The following is a 24,733-nucleotide window of genomic DNA, read 5'->3' as shown; positions in this document are numbered from 1 at the left end:
TCAATTCCCCTTGCAATAAACAATCAATTCTATTAATTTGTAATTTCTTGCTGCACCCGCAAACTAACCTTTTGCAATTCATGCACAAAGGCACCCAGATCCCTCTGGATCCTCTTCCCATTTAGATAATAAGCTTCTTTTATTCATCCTGCCAAAATGGACAACCTCACATTTTCCTACATTACACTCCATTTTCCAGATCTTTGCCCACTCACTTAACCTAACCCCTTTGGTAGTGTCCTTATGTTCACTTCAGAACTTTCTTTCCCCTACCTATCTTTGTATCATCAGAAAATTTAGCAACCATACCATTGGTTCCTTCATAATTCATTGATATAAATTGTAGAGGTGAGGCCCCAGCACTGATCCCTGTAGCACACCGCTCATCACATCCTGCCAACCAGAAAATGTCTATCCAGTTTCCTGTTCGGTGGCCAATCTTCTCTCCATGCCAATGTTAGCCCGCACCAAGAGCCTTGAAAGAAATCAAAATTTTTCTTACAACCACAGAATTCCTACACTGCAGAAGGAGGCCATTCAACCCATCGGGTTTGCACCCACCCTCTGAAAGAGCACTCTACCTAGGCCCATTCCCCACCCTATCCCATTAACCCCACCAAGCCTCCATATCTTTGGACGCTTAAGGGGCAATTTAGCATGGCCAATCCACCCAACCTACACATCTTTGGACTGGAGGAAACCGGAGCATCCGGGAGGAAACCCACATTACCTAGGGCCACTACCTCGCACTATCCCTGCTACCCCACCTAACCTACACATCTTTGGACAGTAAGGGGCAATTTGGATTTGATTTGCTTATTGTCACGTGTACCAAGGTATACTGAAAAGTATTTTTCTGCGAGCAGATCATTAAGTAAATGAAAAGAAAAGGAAATAAGAGAAAATACATACTAGGGCAACACAAGGTACACAATGTAAAAGATTAGAACGATTGGAAGTTAAGTAAAAAGTGGCTTTGTTAGGGAGAGCTCGCAGAGTCGCCTCGTTCCGGCGCCATCTTGTGATTGCATGGCCAATCCGCCAACCTGCACATCTTTGGACTGTGGAAGGAACCGGAGCACCCGGAGGAAACCCACACAGACACGGGTTTAATGTGCAAACTTTTTACAGTCACCCAAAGCCAGAATTGGTCTTTGACACTGGGATGCAGCAGTGCTAACCACTGTGCCTCCCGTGTTTCTTGCTCAGTTGTAATTACTGTGTTATCTAGGGGTTTTCGCATGGCTAGTGTCTATATTACGCCAGAAAATACCCACTCTCATTTAAAACTGATGAATCTGGATATGATCTCTCATAATTGGACAGCAGCCTTTAGTCACAAGCAGACATTTGCTTCTGATGAACTGAGGAGCAACTTCCACCGAGGGACAGAAAGAGGGCCGCTGAAGCAGAGCCTCTCCCATTTACAGGAAAATAATCTCAACATCATTCAAAATACTGAAGGAGCTTCACCAAGCTTTAGTCAAGAAATGTTAACAATGGCACAGGACTGAGGAGCAGCACCTCACTTCAGCCAAAGCACCAACTGGTTTCAGAACGTCTCTGATAAGGGGAAGGATGCTGCCACTCTTGGCCACTATCCAGGGCCCTCAGCTGTGTGAATTATGGCTGGATAGCATAAAGCTTTCGCTGCTAACACATACAGAATTAATTATAACTTGCTAATATAAATCCTGATTGGCCAATAATGCAAAAGGGAATTAATTCTCACATCAGCAGCATATGCAGTGAAACAGGCTTAGAATCAGATAGTGGGCTCAGACTGTAATAGCTGGTGTCTAAATAGTTAAGAGGCATTAAGGATTGTGTGAAATTGCAGTAAAGACAGTCCTGGTTTTGTGTCTCCTCACACAAAGCAAGCAAGTGTGACTAGGACTAGGGAATCAGGCCAATCACTGCTGTTCTTCTGGAGATGTCCAAAGCAGCCAATCTGACACATAGCTTGTCAATCGGGGCCAGCCTATGTGGCCAATGGCTGCTGTTGTTATCGCAGTCTCCAAAGCAGCGGAAATTGGGTCAGGCAGGAGGATAACAAAACCTGTACTGGATTCTGGCATACAAAATTACAGAGAGGGGGTAAGTGGACATTGGATAAACATTAGAATTCTGCCAAAGTCTTTATAAAATTCCGTGGCTTTTCAATTACTTTGGGCCTTTTTCTTGAAATTTCCATTATTTTTACAAATTTTCCATGACCCGCAGAAACTAGAAGGATCGGTGATAAAGCCCAAAGGCAGGATTGAGCTGGAAGCTTGAAGCCAATGCTGTTTACGTAACAGTAGAAAAGTTGTTGGTTAAGCAAACTGTTATATCCCAGAAGGTGTCAAGCATAGAGAGTTGTTGCAACTGCACCTATTCAGGTCAACGGTGAATATTTCATCACATTCGTGCTTTAAACTCGGTAGATGGTGGACAGGCTTTGATGGGTCAGGAGTTAAGCTCTCGTAGCCTCAGCACTGATACTATTGATTCCTTTATGCTTTCAGTTAGTGCATCTGGTGCGGTTTTATTTTAATAAAATTCCAAAAATCACTAAGTATACAAAAAAATCTTTTATTTACAAATGAGCTTAACCAATTTCTGATTTAAAAAAAGGAATGTGTGAGAAACTATTATCCTTTGCGGAAAGGCAAGGTCATCACTGGGAGCATAACATTTGATAAGGTAACCGACTCAACTATAAAGATTGATTTGTGTGCTACGTGTTTGGGGCTGACTCTCTGATGATGTGCAGGGTCTGATCAGGATAAGTCAACACCCTGTTTACCTGGGATAACCAATTTCCCAGTGGCATCAAGAGTACAGGCACTGAATGAAGAGCCCCAGTTTCATTCCTGATTTGGGACAATGAATTGAGGCTGGGAAACTTGGTTCTGCTGCTAGTCATGATTCAGTGACACTTCTGAAAATTGCACACAGATGGACAAGTTAGGACTTGGCTACACTGTAAAATAGCCTTGGTGATACTTCCTATGTGGGCTGACAGGATGATTGGTTGCTCGAGTGAGACACCAGAGGAGTATTGATACCCATGGAATTGTTCCCAAGAAATAGTCACTACATGTGCAACAGCAGGCACAGACACTGCCAAGTAAAACCTGTCAGAGATGCACACTGTAGTACAGGGAATGATCATGGGTTCATACCTGACATATTAGCTTCTCTGCTCTTTCCACAGATGCTGAGCGTTCTCAGCATTGGCAGTTTGTCGGACAATTCCCACAACTGATGACCCAAGGAAACAGCAGAGTTGTCGCCCAATCACAAACACGGATTTATTTCTGTTGCTAAGACCATCTACAGTGAGTTCCCATATTCAATTCTAGAAACTCAAACAGCTCTAGTCACCATCTGGGTGGTGACTTCCCAGTCAGAGAGCATCATGTGCTTGCCAGCTCTCCAATTCAGTTTTCTGCTGTTCTCTCCACTTCACAATAAATTCCATGGTTTCCTTCAGCTTCAGTACCTCAGACACCATCCTGGCAACTAGGTTTTCCTAAACAGACAACAGACAGTCTTCAAAAGCTGATAGTCTTAGTGCATCTTTCTATTACGTGATTACAAGTGGATGAACATTAATGTTAGGAAGCAGAACATTTCTTTATTTCTAACACTAATGCTTGGTTGTACTGGACATTTCTAGGTCAGGCACAATACAGGATTACCACAGAGTAACTCTCCTGTACACAGTCACATCAGGCACCCCCAGTACACAGTTGGGTATAGAGTAAAGCTCCCTCCCAAGTTCCCATCTAAGACTCGTAGAAGTTACAGTGCAGAAGGAGACCATTCGGTCCATCAAATCTGCACTGGCCCTTGGATGCAGCACCCTACTTAAGCCCACGCCTCCACACTATCCCTTACCTTTTGGACACTAAGGGGCAATTTAGCACGGCCAATCCATCCAAATTGCACATCTTTGGACTGTGGGAGGAATCCGGAGCACCCGGAGGAAACCCACGCAGACACAGGGAGAAAGTGCGAGCTCCACACAAACAGCCACCCGAGGCCAGAATTGAGGTCCCTGGAGCGGTGAGGCAGTAGTGCTAACCACTGTGCCACCCGATGAACTGATGTTGCATGTTGCAGAGTGCTCGATGGGACAGTGTAGAATGGAGTATGCCTCTGATTCAGGCTAAGATACTGGATGACAAATGGAATAAGTTCCATTCCACACCAAAAAAAGAACAAAAATTATAAAGATAGTTGGAAATTTCCACAGCTAACTTACCATCAGATTCACTTTCTTGGTCACCTGAGGGATGCTGTTTATCAGCTGCAGATTGGAGTCGAGTTTTGCAATGAAATTAACCATCATAGGTAGGAGTTCAGAGACATACCTAGGGAAACATTAATGTGAATAGCAGGGAGATAAAGGTAGCAGAGACTGTATCCCTCCTGATGTTAATCTAGCTCCTTCACAACATCATTCAGAAGCTCTCTTCCCCAAGGACCTGTGTTACTGATTGTATCTTTACTGGTGTTAATCCAGATCCTTCACTTGCTCATTATCTCTCTATCCAGCTCTCTCACATTTTTGGGTTCAGTTGCAATTAGGTTATTACCATTGAAGGACGTACATTTATGTTGCACCTTTCATGACCACTGGATGTCCCGAAGCACTTCACAGCCAATAAAATACTTCTAAATGCAGCTACTGTTATAATGTAGGAAACACAGCAGCCAATTTGCACTCAGCAAAGTCTCACAAATGGCATGTGGTATTGGGCAGGTAACATGTTTTAGTGGTAGTTACATAGGAACGTGGAAATTGCTAGATGAAGACTCTTTAGTTCACCTTTTACCATCCTGGTCGCCACATAATATGCTAATGGAGTTATGGGGTGAAGGATAAATATTGGTCAGCAAACTCGGGAGTAATCTCCTGTTCTTTTTCAAAACAGTGCCATGGAATTATTTACATCAACCTGAATGTGCAGATGGTCCTTGGTTTTATGTTTCAGCAGCAGGTCCAACAGTGCAGCCTAGATAATGTGCTCAAGCCCTGGGGTGGGGTTTGAACCCACAAATAACACTGAATATTCCCAGTTTCACTCACAAAGCCTAATATTAAAATCAAACAGAGATATCTTCAAAATGTGACCACACTTGCTACAGAATCTACATTGTAATGCCACAGAATTCTATGGGCCCAAATGATATACCATTTACTGTGGTGCTGACATCAGCAAAGCCAGTTACAGTCGGGATGTCCTACAGCTCACCTGTGATAATTGGCTTCAACAGGCAGGCAGTGATGGCAAGTAGGCTGAACCAAACGCTGCTTCAATGACACTGTCTCCTGCAAGACTGCCTCCAAGTGGCTGTTCATCGACTGAAGCCGACTGTATTTCTCAGCTAGCAATACAAGAGAAACATGTCAAATATCGGATGCTGTGGCACTGAGTATCTGACATGCAGCACTTACAATACACACCAAATCAGTGCAGTCCTTCCCCGCCCTGCTAATGTCTCCCCTTTTATATTGAAAGTGCTAACTCACAACGGACAGAATTTCACAGGTGGCAGCTTATCTAAATGGCCTTTCCTCATTTGAGCACTGACAGGCCATACAACCAGTAATCAGGGGCAGCACCCTGGTGATTTACCCCTACTTGATTCAGGAGCGAGACTGGCTAGCTCAGTACAAACTGGAGTGAGAGCCTGGGACCCTCTGAAATTACTGCTACAAGGTCCACAATGAATGCATGATAAACCCATCAAAGTACATTCAGCACTGGGTCACACTGGCGGTGATCAGCCCAATCAGCCTCTTAAGTTTGCTTGGTTCTGAATCCTAAACTGCCTCACTCATTCACTCCCTCAACTACCCATTTCTCACATATCTGCAGTCTGTTCCATACATTCCCCATGTAATGAATTAAAAACTGTTTACTTTCTTATAAACTTAGGCTCATGTATTAGAACAGATATTTTGGCAGGGGTAGGTAGACCATATAGTAGCCTAGTAATTATGAGATTGGACTAGGAATCGGAGTTGAAATCCCCTCTGGGGAATGTCACAAAACTTAAATGAATCTGTTTTTTTATGGTCTGATAACGAGATAAAAAGCCACTGGCCTATGGTTAAAAACCCAACAAATATCCTAGAGGGAAGGAACCAATCACACTTCCATGGTCTGGCCTACAAGAGATTACAGTCCCTTACAGGAACATGTCAAATCCACCCAATAACCTGTCTGCCCCATTAATATTTCACACACGCACACAACTAACGGCAGCAGACTTACTCAAACACACCGGGTGGGTGATATCTGCTGTGTCATTCTGCAACTTCAGCAGCTTTAACTCCAGAGATTTCTGATGGTCAAAAGTGAAGAAACATTAACAACAGTGCATGGCAGAGACTTAAGTAGCTTGGAAGGGTAATTGCACTCCTGGCCATGCAGACCAGGACTTGCAGCTTTACTGGTCTGTGTTGAGTGATCTGATTTCAGTCAGGCTGGAAATTTGGGCCACATCAGTGGCTTCTGTGCGTTGATCAGCCAAGATTTCTATTGTTCAGTGCCTCCTGCTGAACATGTTTTTGTGTAAATTTGGTTGAGGACAGGATTGGGTTGTCTGTGATAGGGGCAAAAATAATTTGTGTCCCTTGACCCTGTTCCTCTTTTGTTTTATTTTTATTTTTCCCCCTCCATCAATCCCTCCCCCATTCCCCTCCCCCATTCCCCCTCCATCAATCCCCTCCCCCATTCCTCCTCCATCAATCCCCTCCCCCATTCCCCATCCATCAATGCCTCCCCATTCCCCTCCATCAATCCCCTCCCCCATTCCCCTCCATCAAACCCCTCCCCCATTCCCCCTCCATCAATCCCCTCCCCCATTCCCCCTCCATCAATCCCCTCCCCCATTCCCCTCCATCAATCCCTCCCCCATTCCCCCTCCATCAATTCCCTCCCCCATTCCCCCTCCATCAATCCCTCGCCATTCCCCTCCCCCATTCCTCCTCCATCAATCCCTCCCCCATTCCCCCTCCATCAATCCCCTCCCCCATTCCCCTCCATCAATGCCTCCCCATTCCCCTCCATCAATCCCCTCCCCCATGCCCCCTCCATCAATCCCCTCCCCCATTCCCCCTCCATCAATCCCCTCCCCCATTCCCCTCCATCAATCCGCTCCCCCATTCCCCCTCCATCAATCCCTCACCATTCCCCTCCATCACTCCCCTCCATCACTCCCCTCCCACATTCCCCTCCATCAATCCCTCCATCAATTCCCTCCCCCATTCCCCCTCCATCAATCCCTCGCCATTCCCCTCCATCAATCCCCTCCACCCATTCCTCCTCCATCAATCCCTCCCCCATTCTCTCCGCCGATCCCCTCTCCATCATGCCCCTCCCCATTTCCCTCTCTCAATATCTGCCCCGTTCCCCTCCATCAATCCCTCCCCCATTCCCCCTCCATCAATCCCTCCCCCATTCCCCTCCACCAATCACTCCCCCATTCCCCCTCCATTAATCCCTCCCCCATTCCCCTCCACCAATCACTCCCCCATTCCCCCTCCATCAATCCCTCCCCTATTCCCCCTCCATCAATCCCTCCCCCATTCCCCCTCCATTAATCCCTCCCCCATTCCCCCTCCATCAATCCCTCCCCCATTCCCCCTCCATCAATCACTCCCCCATTCCTCCTCCATCAATCCCTCCCCCATTCCCCCTTCGTCAATCCCCTCTCCCATTCCCCCTCCATCAATCCCACCCCATTCCCCTCCATCAATCCCTCCCTCATTCCCTTCCATCAATCCCTCCCCCATTCCCCCTCCATCAAACCCCTCCCCCATTCCCCCTCCGTCAATCCCTTCCCCCCCGTTTCTCCTCCGTCAATCCCTCCCCATTCCTCTCCATCAATCCCCTCCCCAATCCCCCTCCATCAATCCCTCTTCCATTCCCCTCCCCCATTCCGCTCCATCAATCCCCTCCCCATTCCCCCTCCATCAATCCCTCCCACATTCCCCCTCCATCAATCCCTCCCCCATTCCCTCTCCGTCAATCCCCTCCCCATTCCCCTCCATCATTCCCCTCCATCACTCCCCTCCATCACTCCCCTCCATCACTCCCCTCCATCACTCCCCTCCATCACTCCCCTCCATCACTCCCCTCCATCACTCCCCTCCATCACTCCCCTCCATCACTCCCCTCCATCACTCCCCTCCATCACTCCCCTCCATCACTCCCCTCCATCACTCCCCTCCATCACTCCCCTCCATCACTCCCCTCCATCACTCCCCTCCATCACTCCCCTCCATCAATCCCTCCATCAATTCCCTCCCCCATTCCCCCTCCATCAATCCCTCGCCATTCCCCTCCATCAATCCCCTCCACCCATTCCTCCTCCATCAATCCCTCCCCCATTCTCTCCGCCGATCCCCTCTCCATCATGCCCCTCCCCATTTCCCTCTCTCAATATCTGCCCCGTTCCCCTCCATCAATCCCTCCCCCATTCCCCCTCCATCAATCCCTCCCCCATTCCCCTCCACCAATCACTCCCCCATTCCCCCTCCATCAATCCCTCCCCCATTCCCCTCCACCAATCACTCCCCCATTCCCCCTCCATCAATCCCTCCCCTATTCCCCCTCCATCAATCCCTCCCCTATTCCCCCTCCATCAATCCCTCCCCCATTCCCCCTCCATCAATCCCTCCCCCATTCCCCCTCCATCAATCACTCCCCCATTCCTCCTCCATCAATCCCTCCCCCATTCCCCCTCCGTCAATCCCCTCTCCCATTCCCCCTCCATCAATCCCACCCCATTCCCCTCCATCAATCCCTCCCTCATTCCCTTCCATCAATCCCTCCCCCATTCCCCCTCCATCAATCCCTTCCCCCCCGTTTCTCCTCCGTCAATCCCTCCCCATTCCTCTCCATCAATCCCCTCCCCAATCCCCCTCCATCAATCCCTCTTCCATTCCCCTCCCCCATTCCGCTCGATCAATCCCCTCCCCATTCCCCCTCCATCAATCCCTCCCACATTCCCCCTCCATCAATCCCTCCCCCATTCCCTCTCCGTCAATCCCCTCCCCATTCCCCTCCATCATTCCCCTCCATCATTCCCCTCCATCATTCCCCTCCATCATTCCCCTCCATCATTCCCCTCCATCATTCCCCTCCATCATTCCCCTCCATCATTCCCCTCCATCATTCCCCTCCATCATTCCCCTCCCCCATTCCCCTCCCCCATTCCCCTCCCCCATTCCCCTCCCCCATTCCCCTCCCCCATTCCCCTCCCCCATTCCCCTCCCCCATTCCCCTCCCCCATTCCCCTCCATCAATCCCCTCCATCAATCCCCTCCATCAATCCCCTCCATCAATCCCCTCCCCCATTCCTCTCCGTCAATCCCCTCCCCCATTCCTCTCCGTCAATCCCCTCCCCCATTCCTCTCCGTCAATCCCCTCCCCCATTCCTCTCCGTCAATCCCCTCCCCCATTCCTCCTCCATCAACCCTCTACCCCATTCCCCTCCGTCAAGCCCTCCCCCATTCCCCCTCCGTCAATCCCCTCCCCATTCCTCCTCCTTCAATCCCCTCCCCCATTCCTCCTCCTTCAATTCCCTCCCCCATTCCTCCTCCTTCAATTCCCTCCCCCATTCCTCCTCCTTCAATCCCCTCCCCCATTCCCCTCCATCAATCTCCTCCCCCACTCCCTCCGTCAGTCCCTCCCTCATTCCCCTCCATAAATCCCTCCCCCATTCCCCCTCAATCAATCTCCTCCCCCATTCCTCCTCTGTCAGTCCCTCCCCCATTCCCCTCCATCAATCCACTCCCCAATCCCCCTCCATCAACCCCTCCTCCATTCCCCTCCCCATTCCCCCTCCATGAATCACTCCCCCATTCCCCCTCCATCAATCCCCTCCTCCATTCCCCTCTGTCAATCCCTTCCCCCCGTTCCTCCTCCATAAATCCCTCCCCCATTCCCCCTCAATCAATCTCCTCCCCCATTCCTCCTCTGTCAGTCCCTCCCCCATTCCCCTCCATCAATCTCCTCCCCTATTCCCCTCCATGAATCCCTCCCCCATTCCCCTCCATGAATCAATCCCCCATTCCCCCTCCATCAATCCCCTCCTCCATTCCCCTCTGTCAATCCCTTCCCCCCGTTCCTCCTCCATCAATCCCTCCCCATACCGCTCCATCAATCCACACCCCAATCCCCCTCCATCAACCCCTCCTCCATTCCCCTCCCCATTCCCCCTCCATCAATCCCTCCCCCATTCCCCCTCCGTCTATCCCCTCCCACATTCCCCCTCCATCAATCCCTCCCCCATTTGCCCTCCATCAATCCCTCCCCCATACCCCTCCATCAATCCCTCCCCCATTCCCTTCCATCAATCCCTCCTCCATTCCCCCTCCATCAATCCCCTCCCCCATTCCCCCTCCGTCAATCCCTTCCCCCCCGTTCCTCCCTCCCCATTCCTCTCCATCAATCCCTCCTCTATTCCCCTCCCCCATACCGCTCCATCAATCCCCTCCGCATTCCCCCTCCATCAATCCCTCCCCATTGTCCTCCATAAATCCCCTCCCCCATTTCTCCTCCATCAATCCCTCCCCCATTCCCCCTCCATCAATCCCTCCCCCATTCCCCCTCCATCAATCCCTCCCCCATTCCCCCTCCATCAATCCCTCCCCATTGCCCTCCATAAATCCCCCCCCATTTCTCCTCCATCAATCCCTCCCCCATGCCCCCTCCATCAATCCCCTCCCCCATTCCCCCTCCATCAATGCCTCCCCATTCCCCTCCATCAATCCCCTCCCCCATTCCCCTCCATCAATCCCCTCCCCCATGCCCCCTCCATCAATCCCCTCCCCCATTCCCCCTCCATCAATCCCCTCCCCCATTCCCCTCCATCAATCCGCTCCCCCATTCCCCCTCCATCAATCCCTCACCATTCCCCTCCATCACTCCCCTCCCACATTCCCCTCCATCACTCCCCTCCCACATTCCCCTCCATCACTCCCCTCCCACATTCCCCTCCATCAATCCCTCCATCAATTCCCTCCCCCATTCCCCCTCCATCAATCCCTCGCCATTCCCCTCCATCAATCCCCTCCACCCATTCCTCCTCCATCAATCCCTCCCCCATTCTCTCCGCCGATCCCCTCTCCATCATGCCCCTCCCCATTTCCCTCTCTCAATATCTGCCCCGTTCCCCTCCATCAATCCCTCCCCCATTCCCCCTCCATCAATCCCTCCCCCATTCCCCCTCCATCAATCCCTCCCCCATTCCCCTCCACCAATCACTCCCCCATTCCCCCTCCATCAATCCCTCCCCCATTCCCCTCCACCAATCACTCCCCCATTCCCCCTCCATCAATCCCTCCCCTATTCCCCCTCCATCAATCCCTCCCCTATTCCCCCTCCATCAATCCCTCCCCCATTCCCCCTCCATCAATCCCTCCCCCATTCCCCCTCCATCAATCCCTCCCCCATTCCCCCTCCATCAATCACTCCCCCATTCCTCCTCCATCAATCCCTCCCCCATTCCCCCTCCGTCAATCCCCTCTCCCATTCCCCCTCCATCAATCCCACCCCATTCCCCTCCATCAATCCCTCCCTCATTCCCTTCCATCAATCCCTCCCCCATTCCCCCTCCATCAAACCCCTCCCCCATTCCCCCTCCGTCAATCCCTTCCCCCCCCGTTTCTCCTCCGTCAATCCCTCCCCATTCCTCTCCATCAATCCCCTCCCCAATCCCCCTCCATCAATCCCTCTTCCATTCCCCTCCCCCATTCCGCTCGATCAATCCCCTCCCCATTCCCCCTCCATCAATCCCTCCCACATTCCCCCTCCATCAATCCCTCCCCCATTCCCTCTCCGTCAATCCCCTCCCCATTCCCCTCCATCATTCCCCTCCATCATTCCCCTCCCCCATTCCCCTCCCCCATTCCTCTCCGTCAATCCCCTCCCCCATTCCTCTCCGTCAATCCCCTCCCCCATTCCTCTCCGTCAATCCCCTCCCCCATTCCTCCTCCATCAACCCTCTCCCCCATTCCCCTCCGTCAAGCCCTCCCCCATTCCCCCTCCGTCAATCCCCTCCCCATTCCTCCTCCTTCAATCCACTACCCCATTCCTCCTCCTTCAATCCACTACCCCATTCCTCCTCCTTCAATTCCCTCCCCCATTCCTCCTCCTTCAATCCCCTCCCCCATTCCCCTCCATCAATCTCCTCCCCCACTCCCTCCGTCAGTCCCTCCCTCATTCCCCTCCATAAATCCCTCCCCCATTCCCCCTCAATCAATCTCCTCCCCCATTCCTCCTCTGTCAGTCCCTCCCCCATTCCCCTCCATCAATCCACTCCCCAATCCCCCTCCATCAACCCCTCCTCCATTCCCCTCCCCATTCCCCCTCCATGAATCACTCCCCCATTCCCCCTCCATCAATCCCCTCCTCCATTCCCCTCTGTCAATCCCTTCCCCCCGTTCCTCCTCCATAAATCCCTCCCCCATTCCCCCTCAATCAATCTCCTCCCCCATTCCTCCTCTGTCAGTCCCTCCCCCATTCCCCTCCATCAATCTCCTCCCCTATTCCCCTCCATGAATCCCTCCCCCATTCCCCTCCATGAATCACTCCCCCATTCCCCCTCCATCAATCCCCTCCTCCATTCCCCTCTGTCAATCCCTTCCCCCCGTTCCTCCTCCATCAATCCCTCCCCATACCGCTCCATCAATCCACTCCCCAATCCCCCTCCATCAACCCCTCCTCCATTCCCCTCCCCATTCCCCCTCCATCAATCCCTCCCCCATTCCCCCTCCGTCTATCCCCTCCCACATTCCCCCTCCATCAATCCCTCCCCCATACCCCTCCATCAATCCCTCCCCCATTCCCTTCCATCAATCCCTCCTCCATTCCCCCTCCATCAATCCCCTCCCCCATTCCCCCTCCGTCAATCCCTTCCCCCCCGTTCCTCCCTCCCCATCAATCCCTCCTCTATTCCCCTCCCCATACCGCTCCATCAATCCCCTCCGCATTCCCCCTCGCTGTATCCTCAAGCCTCCAATACTCTTCCTTTCACTCAGTACCAGCTCCTTCCTCAATGCCCTCCCAATCACTCCCTCTAACTCTCCCCTCTGTCTCCCCTCTCTCTCCCTCCTTCCATCTCTCCCGTCTCTCTCTCTGTCTCCCCTCTCTCTCCCTCCTTCCATCTCTCCCGTCTCTCTCTCTCTCCCCCCCCTCTCTCTCTCTCTCTCCCCCCCCCTCCCCCCCTCCCCTCTCTCTCCCTCCTTCCATCTCTCCCGTCTCTCTCTCTCTCCCCCCCTCTCTCTCTCTCTCTCCCCCCCCCTCCCCCCCTCCCCTCTCTCTCCCCCCCCTCCCCTCTCTCTCCCCCCCCTCCCCTCTCTCTCCCCCCCCCTCCCCTCTCTCTCCCCCCCCCTCCCCTCTCTCTCCCCCCCCCTCCCCTCTCTCTCCCCCCCCTCCCCTCTCTCTCCCCCCCCTCCCCTCTCTCTCCCCCCCCCTCCCCTCTCTCTCCCCCCCCCCTCCCCTCTCTCTCCCCCCCCCTCCCCTCTCTCTCCCCCCCCCTCCCCTCTCTCTCCCCCCCCCTCCCCTCTCTCTCCCCCCCCTCCCCTCTCTCTCCCCCCCCCCCTCCCCTCTCTCTCTCTCCCCCCCCTCCCCTCTCTCTCTCTCCCTCCCCCCCCCTCTCTCTCTCTCCCTCCCCCCCCCCTCTCTCTCTCTCCCTCCCCCCCCCCCTCTCTCTCTCTCCCTCCCCCCCCCCTCTCTCTCCCTCCCCCCCCCCTCTCTCTCCCTCCCCCCCCCCTCTCTCTCTCTCTCCCTCCCCCCCCCCTCTCTCTCTCTCCCCCCCCCCCTCTCTCTCTCCCCCCCTCTCTCTCTCTCTCTCCCCCCCTCTCTCTCTCTCTCTCCCCCCTCTCTCTCTCTCTCTCTCCCTCTCTCTCTCTCCCCCCTCTCTCAGCCCCCTCTCTCAGCCCCCTCTCTCAGCCCCCTCTCTCAGCCCCCTCTCTCAGCCCCCTCTCTCAGCCCCCTCTCTCAGCCCCCTCTCTCAGCCCCCTCTCTCAGCCCCCTCTCTCAGCCCCCTCTCTCAGCCCCCTCTCTCAGCCCCCTCTCTCAGCCCCCTCTCTCGCTCTCTCCCCCTCTCTCGCTCTCTCCCCCTCTCTCGCTCTCTCCCCCTCTCTCGCTCTCTCCCCCTCTCTCGCTCTCTCCCCCTCTCTCGCTCTCTCCCCCTCTCTCGCTCTCTCCCCCTCTCTCGCTCTCTCCCCTTCTCTCCCCCTCTCTCTCACCCCGCCTTTCTCTCTCTTCCCCTCTCTCACCCGCCCACTATCTCACCCCCCCTCTCTCCCACCCCCCTCTCGCTCTCTCCCACTCCCTGTTCCTCTTTTCAGCGAGATCATGTCTGATCAGTGATATAACTCCATATGTCCAACACTTAGTTAATAAGAATTTATCAACCGTTAGATTTTAAATGTTACTATTGATCTAGCATCAATTACTACTTGGGGAAGCCATGATGTGGAGATGCCAGCGTTGGACTGGGGTAGGCACAGTAAGAAGTCTTACAACACCAGGTTAATGTCCAACAGGTTTATTTGGAATCACAAACTTTTGGAGGTGAGCTACGCTCCGAAAGCTCGTGATTCCAAATAAACCTGGTGTTGTAAGACTTCTTACTGTATTTGTGGAAGAGCATTCCAAACTTCTACCACCCTTTGTGTGTTGAAATGTTTCCCAATTTCACTTGTCAAAGCACCGGAGCCTGAGTGGCATAGTTGGTAGTGCTCCTACCTACAAGGCAGTGAGCCCCAAGTTCAAGTCCTGCTCCAGGAATAGATGGCCACAGAAAAACCCAGCAACCGGGCAGGTAAACCAGGGTGTATTGATGCCAGTCCCCAGCCCAGATAAATAGAAAGGGTTAGCAGCAGAAAGGGCACCTGGCTTTAAAGTCACCCACTAAATACAAAAAATGCTGGTGATATGAACAACACCATTGTGGTGACTCCATGTAGCATATGAAAAGCCCAAAGGAGAAGCACTCCTGAAAGGTCTGGCTCTAATCTCCAACCTAGACTCCCCAACCAGCAGACATACTCTCTCTCTACCTACAAGTTCCCCTCAATATCTTGAAATCACCCTTCCACAGAAAATAAACCCAAACATTTCTTGAAATTTAACACTGGTAAATTATGCTGCATCTTCTTCAAGGCTAATATAACTTTCCTACGGTGTGGTTCCCAGGACTGCTCACAATAATTCCAGCTGTGGTCTAACCAGGGCTTTGTATAATTGAAGACACCCTCATTCCTATGTTCTATTCCTAAGTTCTATTCCTCTAAATATAAAGAGCAACATTCCTTTGGCCTTTTTGATGATTTCCATACGTATTCATGACATTTTAATGATCTGTGCACCTGGAACCACTCCATCACCTGTTATTGGATCCTATTGTACACTAGAAACCTAGCCCTGTATTGGCAGGTGTCCATGGCATGGTCTCTCCTAAATCTGTGTCAAACGTTTTTAAAAAATGATTGCTTTTGCCATTACCTTGGGAGGCAAGTTAAAGTACAAAGTAAAGTTGCTGTTGTATTTAGCTTCTTCCCACCATTACAAAGTGAACAGTTTTATTATCTAGAGGTGAAAAATGCCGATACCTGCTCAAGCTCTGCCTTGGTGTGTGAAATTTCATCTATTAGTCTGAAGCGTTGAACAAATGGTACTGTGTTTCCAAACTCTATCTTATTCAAATCCAAACTATTCTATTTGACAGGGCGAAAAATTACATGTCAGTAATCTGGGAATAAAACAAATGCACAAATCATAACAACAATCACAATCGACTCACTCCCTATTTTGCTAATGCTGCCAGACACAATGCTTGGAAGAGTAATTAAATCCTATTATAGATTTTCCTGAAGAACAATACAGAAAGCAACACGGTAGAATAGGCTGAGCTGGAATCAGGAGTTCAGACTGATTTCAGAAAGCTTGTTGATGATATCCAGCACGACTGTTTAAAGTTTGCAGGCTGTGGGAGAAGATACAGACTACGGAAGTAGTGATCCATGAGAGAGTGAGGAAACCACCACGTAAGACAACCTTTTGGGAAACTTTTCACTCAGGTCAAGGGAGCAGCAGGACCCCTGGTCTGAGTTTTTTTTTTCACTCAAAGGCAGAGTTGGGACTTCCGGTGGAGACATGCAAGAGAGAAATCACACATGAAGTGGCTCCTGTCAGAGAACCTTATTTAGACAATTTTCACCCAAATCTAGTAGGAAATTTGTGCTCCAAGTTTGTTTTTATTGAAGGGCTAAGTATCCCACATAAAGAGGATGCCCAACAGATACAGGACCAGGCAGCAGAAAAAGAAACAACTAGCATCAAATTTCGAAGATTTGACAGACCGGTCTGGAATAAAATGGCGGAAACTTCTGCGGTAACACTCCCCACTAACGGTTGAGAGAACTTGAGGGTGGTTGGATTGCCAGAGGGTCTAGAGGGTCCGAGCCCGACGAAGTTCACGTTGCAGTTATTTTGGGAGATGGTGGGGGAGGAAGAAATGGCTACCTCTCCCAAGCTGGGTCATGCTCACGGGTCGTTGAGGCAGAAGCCTCGCTCAGGTGAACCACCACGTGTGATCATTACAGGACAAAGAAAGAGTTTTACAGTGGGCAAAGGATGATTATGATTGCAGATGGGAAGGCCATGAAGGGGGGCTTTTTATGAGCATGGAGAGAAGGCCAGTCACCTGTTAGCACACCAGCTAAGGCGACAGGTGGCTTCTTGGGAAATAGTGCAGATGAAGAACTCCGATGGCAGGTTGGTCTCAGTCCCAGTGAACATTAATGAGTTGTTTTTTTTTTAAACTGTAACAAGTCGGAGCCCACAAAGGACGGGTTGTCAATATTGGAGTTTTTGGATGGTTTGTCCATCCCATTGGTGGAGCAGGAGAGAAGGGAGGAACTGGAGCCCCTTCTGACCTTAAGAGGAGGTGATGAAATGTATGGGTCTGATGTAGTCGGGTAAGGTACCAGGGCCGGATGGATTCCCGATCGAATTTTACAAGACAGTTGGCCCCGTTGCTGTTAGAAATGTTTCAGGATTTGATGTCTCGGGGTGCGCTGCCGGCCACATTGGAGCAGGTGTAGATTCCTTGATCTTGAAGAAAATTTAAAGTACCAAATTCATTTTTTCGAATTAAGGGGCAATTTAGCATGGTCAATCCACCTACCCTGCACATCTTTTGGGTTGTGAGGGTGGAACCCCCGCAAACACAGAGAGAATGTGCAAACTCCACACAGATAGTGACCCAGAGCCGGGATCGAACCTGGGACCTCGGTGCCGTGAGGCAGCAGTGCTAACCACTGCACCACCGTGCTGCCCAGATCTTGAAGAAAGATAAGGAAGAGTGGCACGATGGCGCAGTGGTTAACACCAGTGCCTCACGGCGCTGAGGATCTGCTTTCGGTCCCGGCCCCAGGTCATTGTCTGTGTGGAGTTTTCACATTCTCCCAGTGTCTGTGTGAGTCTCACTCCCACAGCCCAAAGATGTGCAGGTTAGGTGGATTCACCCTGCTAAATATCCCCTTAACTGGAAAAAAATAATTGGGTATTCTAAATTTAAAAAAAAGAAAGATAAGGATCTGGCAGAGTGAGGGTCGTATCGCCCTATTTTGTTACTGAATGCTGATGCGAAGTTGTTGGCCAAGGTCTTGGCTATGTGCCTAAAGGAGCAGTTGGAGTTTATTAAGGGTAGGCAGTTATTGGCCAGTGTTCAGAGACTGCGTAATGTTGCTTTGTCCCCCTCTCCAGCCCCTGAGCCAGAGGTGATTATTTCATTGGATGTGGAAAAGGCGTTTGATAGGGTGGAGTGGGGTTATTTGTTCGAGTTCCTTGGGAGATTTGGCTTTAGGCCTAGATTTATAGCTTGGATCCAGCTGTTTTATTGGGGCCGCACCGCAAGCATTCATATCAGTGCTTTGAGTTTGAAGTTTTCCACCTGATGAGAAGCACAAGACAGGGATGTCCATTGTCCCTGCTATGGTTTGTCTTAGCAATTGAGCCTTTGGCCATGGCGCTGAGGTCATCCACAAAGTGGAGGGGGATGGAGAGAGGAGGGGTCGGAGCATAAGATATCATTGTATACGGATGATTTGTTGTTGTATGCGAGGGACCCTCCCATCAGTGCAGAGGAGATAATGAAGCTGCTCGGGAGGTTTGGCTCCTTCTCAGGATATAAATTCAACTTGGGCAAAAGTGACTACTTTCTGGTGAATTTCCCAATAAGGGAGACGATCTGGGGAGGTTGCCATCTCGCCTGGACAGGTCCAGCTTTAGTTATCTGGGAATCCGGATGACCCACGAATGGGCCTCACTCCAATCCTGGGGACCTGGTCAAGATGGTGAAGGCTGACCTGAAGAGGTGGGAAAACCTCCTGCTGACATTGACGGGTAGGGTGCAGTCGGTAAAAATGAACATCCTCCCTCCTTCCAATTTTCCTCCCTAAATCTTTGTAAAACGTCGTCATCTTTTATTCGGGTGGGTAAGACACCACGGATTCTAGGTGTTCTTACAAAGGGATAGGCAGTCAGGCGGTCTGGCGTTGCCCAATCTATTGTTTTATGATTGGGCGGCGAATATTGATAGGATACAGGGGGACGGAGGGAGGTGTCTGCAGAGGCTCGAATTTGAGAGCCTTTTTTATGGTCCTCGGCCATTCTCTCCGGTTAGGGCAGCACGGTAGCACAGTGGTTAGCATGGTTGCTTCACAGCGCCAGGGTCCCAGGTTCGATTCCTGGCTTGGATCCTGAAACATGTGCTGTTAGGTGAATTGGATATTCTGAATTCTCCCTCTGTGTACCCGAAGGTGCCAGAGTGTGGCGACTAGGGGCTTTTCACAGTAACTTCATTGCAGTGTTAATGTAAGCCTACTTGTGACAATAAAGATTATTATTATATTAAATGGACTTCCAGTCAGGTGGTGGTAGCCATCTTGAGAATATGGAGACAGTTTAGGCAGCAATTTTAAGAATCATCGTTTGAGAATCAGTTTTCTCCGGTGACCTTGGACTCATTGTTTGGGACATGGAGGGAAGAGAGGTTGGAGATTTGTTTATAGAACAGGTGGGCAAGTACCAGCTTTCGAGAGCTAACCTGTTTTGGTTTAATCAAGTACGAGCCTTTGCACACAAGACTTCTTCCTTCCCCTTGGCATCTCCGCCCTAGTTGATGGATAGGGTCATTTTGGTGGTAGATGTAGGGGAAGGGAAGATGTCAGACAATTCTAGTCTGCTCGTATCGGGGGGGGGGGCTCTACATAGAGTCAATGCCACTCCTCATGCACTAGGCTCGGCCCGATTCAGTTTAAAATGGTTCATGAAAATGAAATGAAATGAAAATCGCTTATTGTCACAAGTAGGCTTCAAATGAAGTTACTGTGAAAAGCCCCTAGTCGCCACATTCCGGCGCCTGTTCGGGGAGGCTGTTACGGGAATCGAACCGTGCTGCTGGCCTGCCTTGGTCTGCTTTCAAAGCCAGCGATTTAGCTTCATAGGGCACATCTGTCCAGGACACGCATGAGTGGGTTCTTTTCGAAGGTAGATGATAGGTGTAAATGGTGTTCAAGGGGTCCAGTGCACCATACACACATGTTTTGGTCTTGTTTCTAAGCTTATGAGCTTTTGGGTCTCCTTCTTCACACCATGTCGGGAATTCTAAGAGTTGAGTTGGAGCCTTGCCCTTTCGTGGCTATCTTTGGGGTTTCAGATTAACCAGAGCAGACGGGTACGAAGGCAGATGCTTTGGCCTTCACTTCACTAATAGCCCGAAGGCAAATGCTGTTTGGACGGGAGTCTTCAGTCCCGCCAATGCCTTGGCATGGTTAAGTGACCTGATGAAGTTCTTACATTTAAAAAAAATTAAGTATATCCTGAGAGGGTCAATGGAAGGGTTCTATCTGAGGTGGCAGCCATTAAATTTCTACTTCAGGGAGCTGGTCACTGTCAGATGTTAGGCAGGGGGATTGATTTTTGTTAATTTTGGGTTTGGTTTTGGGGGGGGTGGGGGAGGGTTGAAATATTGTAATCATTGTTTGAATATGGTTGTGAAGATGTTATAATGGAAAAACTTTTCTTACTAAACATGTTTTAAAAAAGAGGCAGAACTACTCCAACTGACCTCATCATCCAGAGCAAGGGGAGAATTGATTATTGGTCTCATTCTGGATCGCTAAGGAGCACAATTTAGTGGAAGTGTGTGTGTTTCGGCACCAGAGAACAGGAAAGGGCCTGTAAAATGCAGCTTCTTTTAAAATTCACCAGCTTTCCACATCAAGGCTGACCTGATGACAAGATTGATGGCTGATCACAGTCAGGCAGACAATGGAGAGTAATAAAAACAAAATGCTTCAGATGCTGGAAATCTGAAATAAAACAGAAATTGCTGGATATACTCAGCAGGTAGCATTTGCAGAAAGAGAAACAGAGTTAACATTGAATCCACACTGGAGGGGGATTTCTACAAATAGCTTCAGTACTCATGTCAGCTATGGCACTACGGCTTGGCACTCTTGTCTCTGTGACAGAAAGTAGCGGGTTCAACTGTTGAAGCACATAATCTGGCTGACAGTGCATTACTGAAGGGGTACTCCAGTGTTGTCTTTCTGATGAGATGTTTAACTGCAACCCTCTCAGGTGTATTTCAAAGTGCCCATTGCACTATTGTGAAGAGGAGCAGGGGAGCTCTCCTTGGTGTCGTGGCTAATATTTATCTCTCAGTCAACATTACAAAAACATGACCACAATGCTGTTTGTGAGAGTATGCAGTGCAAATTGAACACTCCATTTTCTGCACTACAACAGTGACTACACTTCAAAAGTACTTAATTGGCCATGAAGCACTTTGGGCCAATGCAGTTGTGAAAGGAGCTATATAAATGAAAGTCTTTCTTTCTTTAGGGGTTTGGGTACACTCATTTAGTCTGCTAATCCTCAAATATATCTGTGTCAACCTAACCAAGCGTTAGATGGAGTTGAGCGGGAGTCTTCCTCATAGGAACAGTCATTGAAGGGACAGCAAATTAACTGGATTCAAGAATTAAGAACAGCCGCAAAAGCAAGCAGGACTGAGGAAACAACTGTAATTTTAAAGGGAAAATGTAAGTATCAATTTTGAAAGGTGCAAGAGGCATAAACTCTTCCAAGGCTGAGATAGAAATACCTGTGTCAACAATCCTTTTCTCAGGCATTTCTTTAGGAAACTGGCTGCTGGGTTTGCTGCTCCTGGCTCCCATGGGTTTGCAGACTCCATTCTCACTTGCAGATGGGCTGAAAAAGAAATATTGCAGAAAAAAAAAAATCTGAGAGTTCAGCAAAGATCAGTGATTCGGTGCTGTGGCTTCTAAAACAGGAGTCTAGGGAAAAGGGTTTCCTGTAATCAGTCACTTGTACAAGCCCAAGTATCTCACTCAGGTCATCATCCTGAATCCAGGGCTAGGAGGGCCTATACTCTTTTAGAAGAATGAGTGGTGATCTTATTGAGACATACAAGATTATGAGGGAGCTTGACATGGTAGATGGTGAGAGGAGGTTTCCCTTTGGGGGGTTCTAGAATTTGGGGCACAATTTCAAAATAAAGGGTCCCCTATTTAAGATGGAAAGGAGGAGAAATTCCTCCTCTCAGAGGGTCGTCAGTCTATGGGTTCTCTTCACCAGCAAGCAGCAGAGGCGAGGTCATTGAATATAGTCAAGGCTAAATTACATAGTTCTTGGAACAAGGGAGTCAATGGATATGGAGAAAAGTGCAACTAAGGCTTCAAGGGAGAGGGTGACTGGAGGGATGGGGAGGGGTGCGACTGGAGGGAGAGGGGTGGGTGCGACTGGAGGGAGAGGGGTGGGTGCGACTGGAGGGAGAGGGGTGGGTGCGACTGGAGGGAGAGGGGTGGGTGCGACTGGAGGGAGAGGGGTGGGTGCGACTGGAGGGAGAGGGGTGGGTGCGACTGGAGGGAGAGGGGTGGGTGCGACTGGAGGGAGAGGGGTGGGTGCGACTGGAGGGAGAGGGGTGGGTGCGACTGGAGGGAGAGGGGTGGGTGCGACTGGAGGGAGAGGGGTGGGTGCGACTGGAGGGAGAGGGGTGGGTGCGACTGGAGGGAGAGGGGTGGGTGCGACTGGAGGGAGAGGGGTGGGTGCGACTGGAGGGAGAGGGGTGGGTGCGACTGGAGGGAGAGGGGTGGGTGCGACTGGAGGGAGAGGGGTGGGTGCGACTGGAGGGAGAGGGGTGGGTGCGACTGGAGGGAGAGGGGTGGGTGCGACTGGAGGGAGAGGGGTGGGTGCGACTGGAGGGAGAGGGGTGGGTGCGACTGGAGGGAGAGGGGTGGGTGCGACTGGAGGGAGAGGGGTGGGTGCGACTGGAGGGAGAGGGGTGGGTGCGACTGGAGGGAGAGGGGTGGGTGCGACTGGAGGGAGAGGGGTGGGTGCGACTGGAGGGAGAGGGGTGGGTGCGACTGGAGGGAGAGGGGTGGGTGCGACTGGAGGGAGAGGGGTGGGTGCGACTGGAGGGAGAGGGGTGGGTGCGACTGGAGGGAGAGGGGTGGGTGCGACTGGAGGGAGAGGGGTGGGTGCGACTGGAGGGAGAGGGGTGGGTGCGACTGGAGGGAGAGGGGTGGGTGCGACTGGAGGGAGAGGGGTGGGTGCGACTGGAGGGAGAGGGGTGGGTGCGACTGGAGGGAGAGGGGTGGGTGCGACTGGAGGGAGAGGGGTGGGTGCGACTGGAGGGAGAGGGGTGGGTGCGACTGGAGGGAGAGGGGTGGGTGCGACTGGAGGGAGAGGGGTGGGTGCGACTGGAGGGAGAGGGGTGGGTGCGACTGGAGGGAGAGGGGTGGGTGCGACTGGAGGGAGAGGGGTGGGTGCGACTGGAGGGAGAGGGGTGGGTGCGACTGGAGGGAGAGGGGTGGGTGCGACTGGAGGGAGAGGGGTGGGTGCGACTGGAGGGAGAGGGGTGGGTGCGACTGGAGGGAGAGGGGTGGGTGCGACTGGAGGGAGAGGGGTGGGTGCGACTGGAGGGAGAGGGGTGGGTGCGACTGGAGGGAGAGGGGTGGGTGCGACTGGAGGGAGAGGGGTGGGTGCGACTGGAGGGAGAGGGGTGGGTGCGACTGGAGGGAGAGGGGTGGGTGCGACTGGAGGGAGAGGGGTGGGTGCGACTGGAGGGAGAGGGGTGGGTGCGACTGGAGGGAGAGGGGTGGGTGCGACTGGAGGGAGAGGGGTGGGTGCGACTGGAGGGAGAGGGGTGGGTGCGACTGGAGGGAGAGGGGTGGGTGCGACTGGAGGGAGAGGGGTGGGTGCGACTGGAGGGAGAGGGGTGGGTGCGACTGGAGGGAGAGGGGTGGGTGCGACTGGAGGGAGAGGGGTGGGTGCGACTGGAGGGAGAGGGGTGGGTGCGACTGGAGGGAGAGGGGTGGGTGCGACTGGAGGGAGAGGGGTGGGTGCGACTGGAGGGAGAGGGGTGGGTGCGACTGGAGGGAGAGGGGTGGGTGCGACTGGAGGGAGAGGGGTGGGTGCGACTGGAGGTGGGGGGGGGGTGACTGGAGGTGGGGGGGGGGTGACTGGAGGTGGGGGGGGGTGACTGGAGGTGGGGGGGTGCGACTGGAGGGAGAGGGGTGACTGGAGGTGGGGGGGGGGTGACTGGAGGTGGGGGGGGGGTGACTGGAGGTGGGGGGGGGGTGACTGGAGGTGGGGGGGGGGTGACTGGAGGTGGGGGGGGTGTGACTGGAGGTGGGGGGGTGTGACTGGAGGTGGGGGGGTGTGACTGGAGGTGGGGGGGGGTGACTGGAGGTGGGGGGGGGTGACTGGAGGTGGGGGGGGGTGACTGGAGGTGGGGGGGGGTGACTGGAGGTGGGGGGGGTGACTGGAGGTGGGGGGGGTGACTGGAGGTGGGGAGGGTGACTGGAGGTGGGGGGGGGGGACTGGAGGTGGGGGGGGGGGGTGACTGGAGGTGGGGGGGGGGACTGGAGGTGGGGAGGGGGTGACTGGAGGTGGGGAGGGGGTGACTGGAGGTGGGGGGGGGTGTGACTGGAGGTGGGGGGGGGGTGACTGGAGGTGGGGGGGGTGACTGGAGGTGTGGGGGGGGGGTGACTGGAGGTGTGGGGGGGGGGGGTGACTGGAGGTGTGGGGGGGGGGGTGACTGGAGGTGGGGAGGGGGTGACTGGAGGTGGGGAGGGTGACTGGAGGTGGGGGGGGGGGGACTGGAGGTGGGGGGGGGGGGACTGGAGGTGGGGGGGGGGGACTGGAGGTGGGGGGGGGGTGACTGGAGGTGGGGGGGGGGACTGGAGGTGGGGAGGGGGTGACTGGAGGTGGGGGGGGGTGTGACTGGAGGTGGGGGGGGGGTGACTGGAGGTGGGGGGGGGTGACTGGAGGTGTGGGGGGGGGGGTGACTGGAGGTGGGGGGGTGGGACTGGAGGTGGGGGGGGGGGGGTGACTGGAGGTGGGGGGGGTGACTGGAGGGTCGATGGGTGACTGGAGGTGGGGGGGGGGTGACTGGAGGGTCGATGGGTGACTGGAAGGGTCGGGGGTGATTAGTTTCGGGGTGACGGTTAGTATTTTGGGGCTGTCAATCTCAATGAGTTCCCGCTCCGACCGTTACTCACCGCCCGCGCGCGCTCCACCTTCACTCCGCGGTGCGCACCGTGACGCAATTTGTTGTCGTGGGTGCTGACTGATGACGTCTGTCACGTCTCGCCATATTGGTGAGGACAGGAGACGCTGAC

The 24,733-nt window shown here is 52.8% G+C and overlaps 1 protein-coding gene across 2 annotated transcripts; it reads right to left on the bottom strand.

Moving 5' to 3' along the window:
• Positions 1-2,558: 2,558 nt before the first annotated feature.
• On the bottom strand, positions 2,559-24,719 carry LOC140398452 (HAUS augmin-like complex subunit 2). Of its 2 annotated transcripts, none has more exons than XM_072487149.1 (7): positions 24,614-24,719; positions 21,193-21,299; positions 15,629-15,733; positions 6,273-6,342; positions 5,247-5,379; positions 4,253-4,361; positions 2,559-3,517 (listed from the first exon to the last, which is right to left on the bottom strand). In XM_072487149.1, exons 2-7 carry the CDS (start codon positions 21,280-21,282, stop codon positions 3,392-3,394), a joined length of 633 nt encoding a protein of 210 aa, XP_072343250.1. In that variant the 5' UTR covers positions 21,283-21,299; positions 24,614-24,719; the 3' UTR covers positions 2,559-3,391. The 2 variants fall into 2 exon arrangements, with proteins under 2 accessions (XP_072343250.1, XP_072343257.1); XM_072487156.1 differs by lacking the exon at positions 24,614-24,719 and adding an exon at positions 20,152-20,314.
• Positions 24,720-24,733: the final 14 nt, after the last annotated feature.

This window comes from Scyliorhinus torazame, chromosome 2, assembly GCF_047496885.1.
Source record: "Scyliorhinus torazame isolate Kashiwa2021f chromosome 2, sScyTor2.1, whole genome shotgun sequence".
Taxonomy (NCBI): Eukaryota; Metazoa; Chordata; class Chondrichthyes; order Carcharhiniformes; family Scyliorhinidae; genus Scyliorhinus; species Scyliorhinus torazame.
The sequence above is the reverse complement of the archived record's forward strand: the minus strand, read 5'-3'. Positions and strand labels throughout refer to the sequence as shown.

What these genes read in the sequence shown, in the direction of transcription:
- LOC140398452 (XM_072487149.1), bottom strand. Translation starts at nt 21,282, where the DNA reads ATGGAGTCTGCAAACCCATGGGAGCCAGGAGCAGCAAACCCAGCAGCC. An exon ending in CACCCACCCGGTGTGTTTGA is followed by an intron (nt 5,380 to 6,272) that starts GTAAGTCTGCTG and finishes TTGTATTGCTAG; the next exon opens with CTGAGAAATACAGTCGGCTT. An exon ending in GTTGAAGCCAATTATCACAG is followed by an intron (nt 4,362 to 5,246) that starts GTGAGCTGTAGG and finishes ATGTTTCCCTAG; the next exon opens with GTATGTCTCTGAACTCCTAC.